The sequence below is a fragment of the Oncorhynchus keta genome, chromosome 21 (genome assembly GCF_023373465.1).
Source record: "Oncorhynchus keta strain PuntledgeMale-10-30-2019 chromosome 21, Oket_V2, whole genome shotgun sequence".
NCBI classification, from domain to species: domain Eukaryota; kingdom Metazoa; phylum Chordata; class Actinopteri; order Salmoniformes; family Salmonidae; genus Oncorhynchus; species Oncorhynchus keta.
Window position 1 is genome coordinate 36,886,144 of NC_068441.1, and position 15,642 is coordinate 36,901,785.

Below are 15,642 nucleotides of genomic sequence, written 5' to 3' on the forward strand. Positions count from 1 at the left end.
ATATATTGTGACACAGTGTGTCAAAGTACTGTGGGACTTGGTAGCAGCCATGGCTGGGCTGACCTTTTCACTTGGTGGGAAGTGTTAGGCTTGGCAGGGAGTACATTTTGGAGAGTTGCACTCCGCCTTAAACCACTAGGAGCAGAGCTCCCCTATGGGGCGGAGCTCCACGATATAGAACGATAATTACCGGAGTTGTAGCTCCAGTTCTTTGAGTGATGCGAAGCCCCATAGGACTTAAAGCCCTGCCAATCCCCAGTCCGGCTGAATATATTTTTTGGGGAGACTAATTGAGGGGAAGCGTCCATTGGCTACAGGTGTGTGCATAATTTTCTATCAGGTTAGTTGCTGCTTTGGCAGCAGGGTGAACCACTAGGAACAGAGCTCCCCTATGGGGCTCCACTCCACTCATGAAACTGGAGTTACAACTCCGGTAACTATCTTTACGTAATCGGATGGAAGCCAGCTAGTGATGGCTATTTAACAGTCTGATGGCCTTGAGATAGAAGCTGTTTTTCAGTCTCTCGGTCCCAGCTTTGATACACCTGTACTGACCTCGCCTTCTCGATGATAGCGGGGTAAATAGGCTATGGCTTGGGTGGTTAATATCCTTGATGATGTTTTTGGCCTTCCCGTGACATCGGGTGCTGTAGGTGTCCTGGAGGGCAGGTAGTTTGCCCCCGGTGATGCGTTGGGCAGACCACACCACCCTCTGGAGAGCCCTGCAGTTGTGGGCGGTGCTGTTTATGTACCAGGTGGTGATACAGCCCAACAGGATGCTCTCAATTATGCACCTCTAAAAGTTTGTGAGTGTTTTGTGAGGGTTTAAGGGGCCAAGACAAATTTCTTCAACCTCCTGTTTCCTGAAGTCCATGATCAGCTCCTTTGTTTGTTGACGTTGAGTGAGAGGTTATTTTTCCTGGCACCACTCTCCCAGGGTCAGCCCCTAAGCTCACCACAATACAACAGCCAGGGACAGACATCCTTCTGCCCACCGGCAGGATGCAGGATGCAGGTGGCAGGAAACAAGAGGACCAGTATAGAAGACTTAGCTCCGGGCTAAGGGCAGCCGAGCGGAAATGGAGGAAAACTCGCCTCCCTGCGGACCTGGCATCCTTTCACTCCCTCCTCTCTACATTTTCCTCCTCTGTCTCTGCTGCTAAAGCCACTTTCTACCATTCTAAATTCCAAGCATCTGCCTCTAACCCTAGGAAGCTCTTTGCCACCTTCTCCTCCCTCCTGAATCCTCCCCCCCCTCCTCCCTCTCTGCAGATGACTTCGTCAACCATTTTGAAAAGAAGGTCGACGACATCCGATCCTCGTTTGCTAAGTCAAACGACACCGCTGGTTCTGCTCACACTGCCCTACCCTATGCTCTGACCTCTTTCTCCCCTCTCTCCAGATGAAATCTCGCGTCTTGTGACGGCCGGCCGCCCAACAACCTGCCCGCTTGACCCTATCCCCTCCTCTCTTCTCCAGACCATTTCCGGAGACCTTCTCCCTTACCTCACCTCGCTCATCAACTCATCCCTGACCGCTGGCTACGTCCCTCCCGTCTTCAAGAGAGCGAGAGTTGCACCCCTTCTGAAAAAACCTACACTCGATCCCTCCGATGTCAACAACTACAGACCAGTATCCCTTCTCTCTTTTCTCTCCAAAACTCTTGAGCGTGCCGTCCTTGGCCAGCTCTACCGCTATCTCTCTCAGAATGACCTTCTTGATCCAAATCAGTCAGGTTTCAAGACTAGTCATTCAACTGAGACTGCTCTTCTCTGTATCACGGAGGCGCTCCGCACTGCTAAAGCTAACTCTCTCTCCTCTGCTCTCATCCTTCTAGACCTGTCGGCTGCCTTCGATACTGTGAACCATCAGATCCTCCTCTCCACCCTCTCCGAGTTGGGCATCTCCGGCGCGGCCCACGCTTGGATTGCGTCCTACCTGACAGGTCGCTCCTACCAGGTGGCGTGGCGAGAATCTGTCTCCTCACCACGCGCTCTCACCACTGGTGTCCCCCAGGGCTCTGTTCTAGGCCCTCTCTTATTCTCGCTATACACCAAGTCACTTGGCTCTGTCATAACCTCACATGGTCTCTCCTATCATTGCTATGCAGACGACACACAATTAATCTTCTCCTTTCCCCCTTCTGATGACCAGGTGGCGAATCGCATCTCTGCATGTCTGGCAGACATATCAGTGTGGATGACGGATCACCACCTCAAGCTGAACCTCAGCAAGACGGAGCTCCTCTTCCTCCCGGGAAGGACTGCCCGTTCCATGATCTCGCCATCACGGTTGACAACTCCATTGTGTCCTCCTCCCAGAGCGCTAAGAACCTTGGCGTGATCCTGGACAACACCCTGACGTTCTCAACTAACATCAAGGCGGTGTCCCGTTCCTGTAGGTTCATGCTCTACAACATCCGCAGAGTACGACCCTGCCTCACACAGGAAGCGGCGCAGGTCCTAATCCAGGCACTTGTCATCTCCCGTCTTGATTACTGCAACTCGCTGTTGGCTGGGCTCCCTGCCTGTGCCATTAAACCCCTACAACTCATCCAGAACGCCGCAGCCCGTCTGGTGTTCAACCTTCCCAAGTTCTCTCACGTCACCCCGCTCCTCCGCTCTCTCCACTGGCTTCCAGTTGAAGCTCGCATCCGCTACAAGACCATGGTGCTTGCCTACGGAGCTGTGAGGGGAACGGCACCTCAGTACCTCCAGGCTCTGATCAGGCCCTACACCCAAACAAGGGCACTGCGTTCATCCACCTCTGGCCTGCTCGCCTCCGTACCACTGAGGAAGTACAGTTCCCGCTCAGCCCAGTCAAAACTGTTCGCTGCTCTGGCCCCCCAATGGTGGAACAAACTCCCTCACGACGCCAGGACAGCGGAGTCAATCACCACCTTCCGGAGACACCTGAAACCCCACCTCTTCAAGGAATACCTAGGATAGGGTAAGTAAGGGTAAGTAATCCTTCTCACCCCCCAAAAAAAAGATTTAGATGCAAGTGGCTGTTCCACTGGATGTCATAAGGTGTATGCACCAATTTGTAAGTCGCTCTGGATAAGAGCGTCTGCTAAATGACTTAAATGTAATGTAAATGTAGCTAGGGCATTGATTGGCACATCATATGGCAGTGAAGAGTGTATGGATGGCAGTGAACCTGGAGACGTGTATATAATAGAAGGTAAACAAGAGACCAAGCCACCTGCCAGCACACTTAATTTCTGTGCCTGGAAAAGAGGAGAATAAAGCAGGGGAACTTGATGTGCACTCCTCCGCCCCAACTTCTCCCCCACTCCCTCCTTTGCCCCAAAAAAAGACCCAATAAAGTGTCAGCACAGCAGAACCAGTTGGCTCACAAATGTGAGAGGATGTACGTTCACAAGCCAAGATCACACTTATAGCAAGATCTAGAATAGATTTGTATCCTGTAGGTAACAGATCTAGAATAGATTGTCTCCCATAGGTAACGAAGACAGTGGACTCAAACTTGAACCTGAGTATTCTACTGTAGAGATCTCTGAACAAATGGAGCTAACTGTGAACTCGACACTTGCTATTTTTATTTATCCAAACTCATTCACAGCTTCCACCAATCTCCTAAACCCACAATTACAGAGGCCACTGCCGAAGAAGGGCTCAGAGTACTGGAGGAGAATGAGGAAGACCTTTTTGTGATTGACTCAATGGTTCCTTTAAGAAGCAACATACGTGCAAAACAGTCCCACTCCTCCTCCTTGTCATCTGCCATTGTGACAGAACAGTTTCAAACAGGTAACTGAGAGTAAAGCAGTTAACAACACAATCTTATTTTGTTTTATTATAATTGTTCACAAAACATCTAAGCATTTCCTCTTCCATGTGCTTGCTCTTTTTTCTTCAGACAGGGAACAAACTCAATCCATTCCTGACATGCAAACAACTGAGTCGTTGGCAGCATCATCCCCTGACATGAACAAAACAATCGATCAACACGTAAAAAAATGGTAAATAACAATTTTTGTAGTGCTTTTAGTGTCTATTAATATATCTTAGTGTAACGATGCTTAGGCCTACTGTATCATTAACTGAGAGAATAATTTCACACTCTCTTGCTCTCTCTGACTCTGTCAGAAAAGGGTAAGCTCTGGCCTGCGCTCCCTGTCCGCTATGGTGTGTTTGGCACCATAACACATCAGAACCTGAATGGAGGCCCCTGTGTGCTGGGCCTGGGCCCCTGGGTGGAGCTCATGCCAAACAACTGGGTTGGGCAGCATCACTCAAAAGCAGCTCCATATGCCGTGTCTATGATGACCCCCCTCCACCACAACAGACAGTCTGAGAAACCATGTCATCATAAGGGTGGAGGAGGACTCACTGCCAGCAGCATCTCTCCCCTACTGTGGCAGTGAGCATCCTCTCCTTCATAGAGTTCGACATGTGTCCTCTGTCACAATCAACCTCCGCATCGACAACGTGCTCCACCGTGACCATGGACACCTGCTAGGGGTGGGCAGCCACTTCACAGCCCCACCCCCTTCTTCCTGGACACACCAAGCTGGAGCTGACCTCTCACTGCAGGACAGTGAGATCACAACCATCTCTCACACCTCTGGTGGCTATGGCTGGATGCTGCAACTCCTGACAATTTCAGAGCCAAGGAGCAACCACAGCCAAAGCCAGAGGCTCATTCAGTCATTGCAGGCGTCTGATCAGATCCTTCAGCCATCTTCAACCCCTGAGCACCAAGAGGAGGAATTTCCAATGATGTACACATGTCTATGGTTCCAGACAAGGTGAATGAGCCAGGGGTCACTCAGGAGGGTCCAGTATGGGCAGCAGTGACTTTTTACATTTTTTTATTTAACTAGGCAAGTCTTTTAAGAACAAATTCGTATTTACAATGATGGCCTACCAAGGAGAAGTGGGTTAACTGCCTTGTTCAGGGGCTGCCTTTCAGTTACTGGCCCAACACTCTAACCACTAGGCTATCTGCCACCCCATAGACGTTACAGACCTATAAGCTGACATCTTCACCTCATCACCTCAGCCAATGCCCATGTCACTTCACATCAGTACTTCCAATCCACACTGTTGACAAGGGAACTGCTCCACACAAGTTCTCCACTTGTTTGCTTTGAATAAAGTCATAATATGCTATGTTAGAATCCCCATGGGACAACTAGTGTAGTAGATGATTGGCGATTCGCTAGGTTATTTGAAAGATACAAAAATATTCTGTATTCTTTTTTAGATATTTTTGTTATATACACTGACTTTACTTCAACAATTCTCTCTTCATTATTGTGGAAGGACCACCAGAGGGCAGGCTGGGCTCATGGATAGTAGCCCAACAAGGCATGGGAGACAAGGTAACCAGAGGCAATTAAGCACAGCTGACGGTACTAATGACATACTCACCTTCCCCTATAAGAGAGAGAATGGAACCAGCAGAGAAGTGGGGGGGGGGGGGGGGATATAGCTATCAGGAAGAACCACTAAGATGGTGACAATCCCGTGACTTTTTGGTGTAGTTTAAAGATAAGCCTATTGTGTTCCTGTTTCATCTGGAGAAGATGTATGTTGTTCCTTGGAAGATTTTCATTGATTATGTTGGAGTGTTTGTGTTGACTAAATGCCCTCAATAGAGAACTGTGTTCAATCAAGAAAACCTACTCCTGACTCGTTTATTCCACCTTCCCGCTTTAGAGTGATGCCCAATTACTTGGTCCGCTCACATTATTTTCATGAAATAGAAATACATGATCAAGATCAAATGTTTTTTTGTTTTTTTCCGGTATGGAGTAATGTTCATTGGGATGATTTTACAATTTTATTAATTTCAGTGGACAATATGACACAATGATTAATAAAACTAAGTTGACCATACAGTGGGGCAAAAAAGTATTTAGTCAGGCACCAATTGTGCAAGTTCTCCCACTTAAAAAGATGAGAGGCCTGTAATTTTCATCATAGGTACACTTCAACTATGACAGACAAAATGAGAAAAAAAATCCAGAAAATCACATTGTAGGATTTTTAATGAATTTATTTGCAAATTATGGTGGAAAATAGGTAATTGGTCAATAACAAAAGTTTATCTCAATACTTTGTTATATACCCTTTGTTGGCAATGACAGAGGTCAAATGTTTAAATAATTTTTTGCCCCACTGTATATATCATGTTATGTTTCTGATTAAATAAATAAAAATTAAATCCTGACTCCTGAGTGTTATTGCAATTATTGTGGTTTATTATAAAGGCTAGTTTATATCCCTGCTCTAATAAGAGCAGAGATTAACAGTTTGTACAGTCTATAACTGGAAAGATAGCCTACATAAAGAGGACACAATAACAATTATAGTTAAAAATCAAAAGTTGATGTGCCATACTAATTGATTAACTAGCCTCTGATTGATTTAGACCAGCTAACAGTGCTTCAGGAGGTTCTGTGAGTCGAGAACGGTAGAGAAATGCACTGTGAACAGACATACTTTATAGTCAATGACTATTTGTTTAGCACTTTTGAAATGTATAGCGACAGAATTCAGAACACGGGCCATTCTTACAGTGTTCTCTCTGTAACATCAAGTTAGCAGCCTAGGATAAATAAAGGGTTCTTTAAAGCAGACAATGAAAGCTCTTAAAATATTAGCGGGCCTCCAAGTTAACAGTTGTTTTGAGTGAGGCACAAATCATGCTTCATTGACAGCATGGCCAATGTTGAATGTTTATCATTTTAAACTTGGAAAAGAGCCCCTTAATTCCAGGTTTGTGATCACACTCATTGAATTGGCAATTTCCAACTTGTTGTGTAATGTCCAATGGCCGATGAGCACCAATACTTCTTATCTATAATTTCTCTTCATTATTTATCTTCATATGACAAGGATTAAAAAGGATTTGCCAGTAGATTGTCAACTTGATTCATGATGATGACTGCTAGCTAAGATTTTGAAAGTATGATGTTGACATGATCAGCTCAATTTAAGCTAATGTACATATAACATGATTTGACTTCATTTTATCTGTGGTCAATGACCTTGAGCCATCTTGGATGGGCACTTCTATGGCAGCAGCCGAAGGGCTAGAATGTTCAATGTCTCTCTTACACTTCGCAGTGATGTCAAATAAAATTAGATTTGATTTGATTTGAAGTCCCCATGAGGGACAGAACTCTGAGGCAATCACGGCACAACGCTCTGTATTTTCTACTGGCTTGCCCCACCACCACAGAAAGCACTGAGCTAGGCTGAAAACCTGCATTTTGGAGTTGCCTTTCTCAAGAAAAGAAAGAAGAGACCATATTTGTATGCGTCTTTATTAACTAAATTATATTTTTTAAATGTTTGCAAACTGTTATGTGACACGTATTAATGCCAAAATAACATTCAAAACAGGCAAGCCCTCTCCAAAAAACAATATGTGGGGCTCAGCCCCACCTGCCCTGAATGACGGGTCGCGACTGCTGTCAAGTACAGGGGTGATGTTTGGCACGGGCACCTCAATTGGCCTGCATTTCTATCTTCAACTTAACCGGGAACGCTAATAAGTCGTGTAAAAAAATGTCACCAGCCGAGCTAAATTCTGATTGGTCTTTCAATTAGGCAAGCCGTTTAAATTTGGTGCAACTTCTACCAGAGACCTCAGTGAACTCGCGTATAGGCGCAATTGCACAGACTTTTGTGTGTATCACCATGCGAAAAACGATTAGAGATGTGATGTCGTGTAAACATCCTATATTGTATTTTACGGTGATGGCAACGATTATCTCTGTGTTAACCCCTTGCTATGGCCAGATTCCAGACGCAAGCATTTCAATGCCAAATGCCAAAATTCATCCGACGATTGTCCGATCCGGGAGGCTTGTAGTTGGGAATAAATTGGTCCAACTGAGAAGGGTGGGTTTCGAAGTAACCAATGATGAATCCGCCGCTTCTGACCGCATCAAGACTCAAAACGGATCTCTTGCATTTGAGGCTGGTAATCGGGCTGGACAGCCTGCATCACAAGGTAAGCCACCAGGCCTCCCTTTTTTTCCAGTTGTTAAATCATGTAGCGGTAACCTAATAGTGAAATGCTATATTGCTTCAACGCATCGTTGGTCAGTCTTTGCATCCACAGCTGAATTCTGACTTAGTGGATACATTGGTTTAGCCCAATTCTAGCTACAGATAGTAACACCAGCTAATGTGATTTAACCAACACATTTGACCATTTTATACTAGTAGTTACATGTGTGGCTATACAACACGTTCCTCTGTGTTAATGTTCTCAAATGTCTCCAGTTGCAGGGTGTCTGTTTTGAATTGTAGGTTTCTGCAAAAAATGTATTTTTAATTAATCCAATGATGTGTACACCTCATCTTGTCTTCTCATTGATTGAAATGGGTGTATGCCTTTAAATGTGGCTGGTGGTTCTCCCCAAGGTGTCTTAATTGGTGATTTGAAATGGGTAAGATGCCTGTGTTCACTGTTGGACTACTTCATGGACCACAACATTTAGCTTAAAGGCTGTGTTTTCTAAATTCAGATGGACCCCCTGCAACTGCCTAGACTTTAGACTGCTGTTTTGCTGAATGGAGGACTAAAATGTTAGAGGCCTTTGTTTTGAATCCCAGATTTCCCCTTAAAGGTGGCACATGTTTGAGCCTTTGCAAATCCTGTTAATTCATTCCCTCTCCCAGAATGGCACAAGTTGGATGCTAAACTCCAGCACATGGGGCCATCAGTACAGTGTAGCAATGAAACAATGACTCTTCGGGTCAAAGGGGGAAGAGCTCCACATTTTCTGGTCGACGGCGGTAAGTAGAATGTGCCTACTAAGTAAGCTAAAAATATTAAACACTGATGCTGCTTATGCATGTAAGTTGCGTAGTCCTATATGAGTTTGTTTAGCCTGAGGTATTTCTGTCTTGTGCAGGTGATGGGTCTCCTGTTCTTCCCCTGTCCCGAATGCCAACTCACTGTGGCTTCTCTGTGAAGCGGTCACGCAGGGATGTGTTCTTTGTCGCACCATACCAAGGCTGCCATGTCACTCAAGAGGTGATATTTCCTCCATGGAGGCTTTCCCTTAATAAAAAATGTTAAAATTAACTCTTGAATAATCTTGTACTGCTAAATGTTGATTTGAGCCTCTATTCACATGTTGGCTATTAAAGCACAATTACATGGGTTGCATCATGATACTGTTTTCCTTCATACAGGGGGGTAACTATGTTCTACCACTCCGTCTGTGGGGGGCTCCCATGACCATGTCTTGTCCTGTTGCACCACCCCCCCCTCCCTCTGTCTCTTGCTATTTATCTGGCATGGTGGTGAAGCTTTCCATGGCAGCGAATGCTCTTCAAGTCAAAGGTGGGTAATTCTTTGACATTGTTTCAGTGCAAATGGTATATTTGGTCATATGAAATGTATTCATTTGAACCTATGGTGGATGAATGCTGATCCAAAAGGAATTAATTTCTATGAATGGTTGACAGTAGACTGATGTATGCCTACAGCCTATTCTGTTGCTCACACTGAAATTGTTTTTCAGTGTCTGGTGTGTGGGAGCCACTTCTCGCAATCACCCAGCAATGTGGCTTAACTATTGAGCCATTCTTTGGAGGGGTGGTGATCACTGCACCATATACAGGACCCTGTGTGGCATTGGAGGTAGTTCTTAATGTCATCTTGTGGTCATGAAAGTGATCAAATGGTCGCTTTTTTTTTTTTTTTTTTTGGTTTGGTTATTTCCTGACTTTTGTATACCTTTTTTTAAATTCAGGATGATGAGCGTTTGCTTTTTATGCTCTCGGTTGCTGGGGAGCTCACCCTCTCCTGTCCTGCAGGCCTCCCTCAAACTGAACCTGTTACGTCTGGATACCCTCTGTTCCACCAGTGGTCCCAGTACCATTTCCCTCCGTATCCCCCCCAACCACCCTCGTCCCCAACAGTAGCCACTACCATGTCTAAACAAACACATTCCCCTAAACCTTCTAGCCAGGCCATGCATATGCCACGTAAAGGAGACCCCCAGGTCCCACAAACACCTGAATTCCACCCGTTTCACCCATACCATTTTCCTCCATATCCCCCTCAACAACACTATTTCCCAACATCAGCCCCCACTACCTCACCTAAACACACACAATCCCCTCAACCTGTCACCCAGGTCCTGCATATGCCACCTCAAGGAGACCCCCAGGTCCCACAAACACCTGAATTCCACCCGTTTCACCCATACCATTTTCCTCCATATCCCCCTCAACAACACTATTTCCCAACATCAGCCCCAACTACCTCACCTAAACACACACAATCTCCTCAACCTGTCACCCAGGTCCTGCATATGCCACCTAAAGGAGACCCCCAGGTCCCACAAATGCCTGAATTCCACCCGTTTCACCCGTACCATTTTCCTCCGTATCCCCCTCGACGCTATTTCCCAACATCAGCCCCCACTACCTCACCTAAACACACACATTCCCCTCAACCTGTCACCCAGGTCCTGCATATGCCACCTAAAGGAGACCCCCAGGTCCCACAAATGCCTGAATTCCACCCGTTTCACCCATACTATTTTCCTCCATATCCCCCTCAGCAACACTATTTCCCAACATCAGCCCCCACTACCTCACCTAAACACACACAATCCCCTCAACCTCCATATCCCCCTCAACAACACTATTTCCCAACATCAGCCCCCACTACCTCACCTAAACACACACAATCCCCTCAACCTGTCACCCAGGTCCTGCATATGCCACCTAAAGGAGACCCCCAGGTCCCACAAACACCTGAATTCCACCCATTTCACCCGTACCATTTTCCTCCGTATCCCCCTCGACGCTATTTCCCAACATCAGCCCCCACTACCTCACCTAAACACACACATTCCCCTCAACCTGTCACCCAGGTCCTGCATATGCCACCTAAAGGAGACCCCCAGGTCCCACAAATGCCTGAATTCCACCCGTTTCACCCATACTATTTTCCTCCATATCCCCCTCAACAACACTATTTCCCAACATCAGCCCCCACTACCTCACCTAAACACACACAATCCCCTCAACCTCCATATCCCCCTCAACAACACTATTTCCCAACATCAACCCACACTACCTCACCTAAACACACACAATCCCCTCAACCTGTCACCCAGGTCCTGCATATGCCACCTAAAGGAGACCCCCAGGTCCCACAAACACCTGAATTCCACCCGTTTCACCCGTACCATTTCCCTCCGTATCCCCCTCAGCAACACTATTTCCCAACATCAGCCCCCACTACCTCACCTAAACACACACATTTCCCTCAACCTGCCACCCAAGCCCTGCATATGCCACCTAAAGGATACCCCCAGGTCCCACAAATGCCTGACTTCAAAATGTTTTACCCGTACCATTTTACTACACATCTCCCTCAACCTTATTTCCCATCAGCCTCTACAACCACACCAAAACAAACAAATCAGGCCCTGCATATGCCACCTAAAGGATACCCTCAGGTCCCACTGAGTTACCAGTTCCCCCAATACAATTTCCCAGGGTTTTTCCCTCAACGCTCTGTCCCAAGAGCACCCCCCATAGCCAGGCAACTGAATAACCCCCAGAAATATCATTACTCAGATTCCTCCTACCGTCAAAAGTCAGCCACTCCTTCAGTAACTGCTAGCACTATCCCTGGCACCACACCCCAGGCCCAACCCAAGCAGCCCTTCATGCAATATGACCAGTACCCGATGGTTCGCAGCTGGAATCCGTATGCTTCTGCTCTGTTCCCACCCCATTATGGAACGGCGCCGTATCATTATCAAGGGCCTAGGGAGTAACTTATGGTAAGGCATAATTATCACAAATGTAATTAAGTTTAAATATATAATGTACTATTTGCAATTGAAGTTTAATCACATTACTTTCAACAGGTGGAATCTACAGTTTCCAGCCATTACTTGTGAAGTGTAAAATAAATTCACTAAATGTACTGCTTGAGTTTGTTTTTACTTGACAGTTGGAACAGTGGTACTGTTGGCCAGGGAAGTAGCAGGATAGACTAGCAGAATCCAGTAAGATCAGGGGTGGTGTCACCCCTTCTGGTCTTCAATGCAGGGCTGACATAAGTTCCTTACATTTTCCCTCCATCTTTTTGCGGCAATGCTGCAATTAGTTGGTTGTTATTTTGGGTAGAGCAGACATTTTCATATATTTATATAATATAAATAGTATAACCACCATATTTGTATTAATGTTCCTTTTTTTCGGGTGGATTAAATTTAAATTGCAACACTTTCTATGGCTTGTTTTAAAAATAGTGAAAAATGGGAGAATTTCAGTTTCAAATAACTGAGTGTGAGGTTGTAATTTGAATAAAGGTTAAAAGGCCATTCTTAAACATGGGGTGAGAAATTCTTACTAATTTGCTGGAGAACCAGTTCGGCTTTAAGTATAACTTTTGTGTGACTGCATTTAGTGAGGTCTAATGCTTTAATATTTAATCATTTCTGCCCTCAATTCATATTCATTATATAAATAGGACTGAATTGTCTGGCTTGCCGTTCCAAATAAAATGTTTTTTCCTCATATAATTTAAAGAACTTCACTAGGTGTAGGAAAGACCATAAGCAAATAGGTAAACTGGGATATGACTAAGTTAATCAGGATGCTTTTCCACAAATAGACAGTTCCTTTCCATGGTAGCAAGATATTCTCTATTTTTGCTAACTTTCTATGAAAATGCATTAGCGTGATATTTATTTCAGTGTGTGTATATATATACTGCGTTTCTTCATTTGACATCAGATCATTTTATTGGTATACTACACAGTAATGTAAATGGTGTACTTTTTTTGTGATCAATACGTAATATCATTTGCATTACAACCAGAGGATAGAAAAAGTATCTTATTGTGGATTTAAAAGAAAATGAATCATCAGCGTACAATGACATCTTTGTTTTTAAGCCCTGGATTTTTAACCCCTTTATTGTTGGAACATTTCACATGGCCATAATAAATATGCCGATAGTGGACAAACTTTTACTCCTCGACAGTTAACTGAAGTAGCCGTTATTTACTATTGTACACCTAGGTTTACTATACATGACTTCAACCCATTTTTATAAGAGATTCTCATTGTTCCAGATATGTATATACTTAATCAAAAGCCTTTTCAAAATCAGCTATGAATCGCAAGCCTGGTTTCCCAGATTTTTCAGTCTTCGATTGTTTCCAGTACATATCTTATCTCCAAGTTATTGTCCATGTGAAAAAAAAAAAAAAGTTTACCTAACTGGTAAGCCATCCAGCCCTGGAGTTTTCCAGGACTTAAATGTAATTGATGCAATTAATGCCGTTAACTAGGCAAGTCAGTTTAAAAAAACAATCTTATTTACAAAAAGCCTGTACCGATGCTGGGCCAATTGCGCACCGCCCTATGGGACTCCCAATCACGGCTGGATGTGATGCAGCCTGGATTCGAACCAGGTACTGCAGTGACGCCTCTTGCACAGTAATGCAGTATCTTAGACCGATGTGCCACTCCTCCTCTGTAATTTGGCCTTCTAGGGGCAGCAGGTAGCCTAGTGGTTAGAGCGTTGGACTAGTATCCGAAAGGTTGCATGATCGAATCGTCGAGCTGACAAGATAAAAAATCTGGCGTTAACCCGCTGTTCCTAGGCCGTCATTGACAATAAGAATTTGTTCTTAACTGACTTGCCTAGTATTTCTGTATAGCTATTAAATTATACATTATTAATAGAAAAAATTAGTTGTGATTTAAATGAACAAAATCCCCACCCACATGGAAAGTCAGTAAGTGTAAGTCCTTGTATATGCCAATTATCTCATGGTCTGACCGCATTCTGTCCCCTATCATTCTGTCCCCCTTGTTTTGCTTTTGGTGCCACAGAGAATGACAAAGTAATCAAGATGACTAGCTTGATTAAGCCTCCGCCATGTATATCTCACTTGGTCAGGATATTTAAGCCTCCATATATCTACTAGTTCCTATATATACACTGCTCAAAAAAATAAAGGGAACACTTAAACAACACAATGTAACTCCAAGTCAATCACACTTCTGTGAAATCAAACTGTCCACTTAGGAAGCAACACTGATTGAGAAATGTCACATGCTGTTATGCAAATGGAATAGACAACAGGTGGAAATTATAGGCAATTAGCAAGACACCCCCAATAAAGGAGTTGTTCTGCAGGTGGTGACCACAGACCACTTCTCAGTTCCTATGCTTCCTGGCTGATGTTTTGGTCACTTTTGAATGCTGGAGGTGCGTTCACTCTAGTGATAGCATGAGACGGAGTCTACAACCCACACAAGTGGCTCAGGTAGTGCAGCTCATCCAGGATGGCACATCAATGCGAGTTGTGGCAAGAAGGTTTGCTGTGTCTGTCCGTGTAGTGTCCAGAGCATGGAGGTGCTACCAGGAGACAGGCCAGTACATCAGGAGACGTGGAGGAGGACGTAGGAGGGCAACAGCCCAGCAGCAGGACCGCTACCTCCGCCTTTTTGCAAGGAGGAGCAGGAGGAGCACTGCCAGAGCCCTGCAAAATGACCTCCAGCAGGCCACAAATGTGCATGTGTCTGCTCAAACGGTCAGAAACAGACTTCATGAAGGTGGTATGAGGGCCTGACGTCCATAGGTGGGGGTTGTGCTTACAGACCAACACCGTGCAGGATGTTTGGCATTTGCCAGAGAACACCAAGATTGGCAAATTCATCACTGGCGCCCTGCACTCTTCACAGATGAATGCAGGTACACACTGAGCACATGTGACAGTCTGGAGACACCGTGGAGAACATTCTGCTGCCTGCAACATCCTCCAGCATGACCGGTTTGGCGGTGGGTCAGTCATGGTGGGGGGTGGCATTTCTTTGGGGGGCCGCACAGCCCTCCATGTGCTCGCCAGAGGTAGCCTGACTGCCATTGGGTACCGAGATGAGATCCTCAGACCATTTGTGAGACCATATGCTGGTGCGGGTGGCCCTGTGTTCCTCCTAATGCAAGACAATGCTAGACCTCATGTGGCTGGAGTGTGTCAGCAGTTCCTGCAAGAGGAAGGCATTGATGCTATGGACTGGCCCGCCCGTTCCCCAGACCTGAATCCAATTGAGCACATCTGGGACATCATGTCTCGCTCCATCCACCAACGACATGTTGCACCACAGACTGTCCAGGAGTTGGCGGATGCTTTAGTCCAGGTCTGGGAGGAGATCCCTCAGGAGACCATCCGCCACCTCATCAGGAGCATGCCCAGGTGTTGTAGGGAGGTCATACAGGCACGTGGAGGCCATACACACTACTGAGCCTCATTTTTGACTTGTTTTAAGGACATTACATCAGTTGGATCAGCCTGTAGTGTGGTTTTCCACTTTAATTTTGAGTGTGACTCCAAATCCAGACCTCCATGGGTTGATAAATTTGATTTCCATTGATCATTTTTGTGTGATTTTGTTGTCAGCACATTCAACGATGTAAAGAAAAAAGTATTTGAGAATATTTCATTCATTCAGATCTAAGATGTTATTTTAGTGTTCCCTTAATTTTTTTGAGCAGTGTATATATAATAAATTAAGAACTTTCTTCATAAACTCGTCAGTCTATTCTTGTTTTGAGAAATGAAGGCTATTCCATGCGAGAAATTGCCATCTGGTACAACGCCGT

The 15,642-nt window shown here is 45.2% G+C and overlaps 1 protein-coding gene across 1 annotated transcript; it reads left to right on the forward strand.

The window, feature by feature from the left end:
- Positions 1 to 7,611: 7,611 nt before the first annotated feature.
- LOC118374138 (adhesive plaque matrix protein-like) lies at positions 7,612 to 11,946 on the forward strand. Its single transcript, XM_052473807.1, has 7 exons — positions 7,612 to 7,992; positions 8,667 to 8,783; positions 8,903 to 9,024; positions 9,186 to 9,336; positions 9,518 to 9,636; positions 9,749 to 11,800; positions 11,888 to 11,946. Exons 1-6 carry the CDS (start codon positions 7,677 to 7,679, stop codon positions 11,792 to 11,794), a joined length of 2,871 nt encoding a protein of 956 aa, XP_052329767.1. The 5' UTR covers positions 7,612 to 7,676; the 3' UTR covers positions 11,795 to 11,800; positions 11,888 to 11,946.
- The last annotated feature ends 3,696 nt before the right edge of the window (positions 11,947 to 15,642 follow it).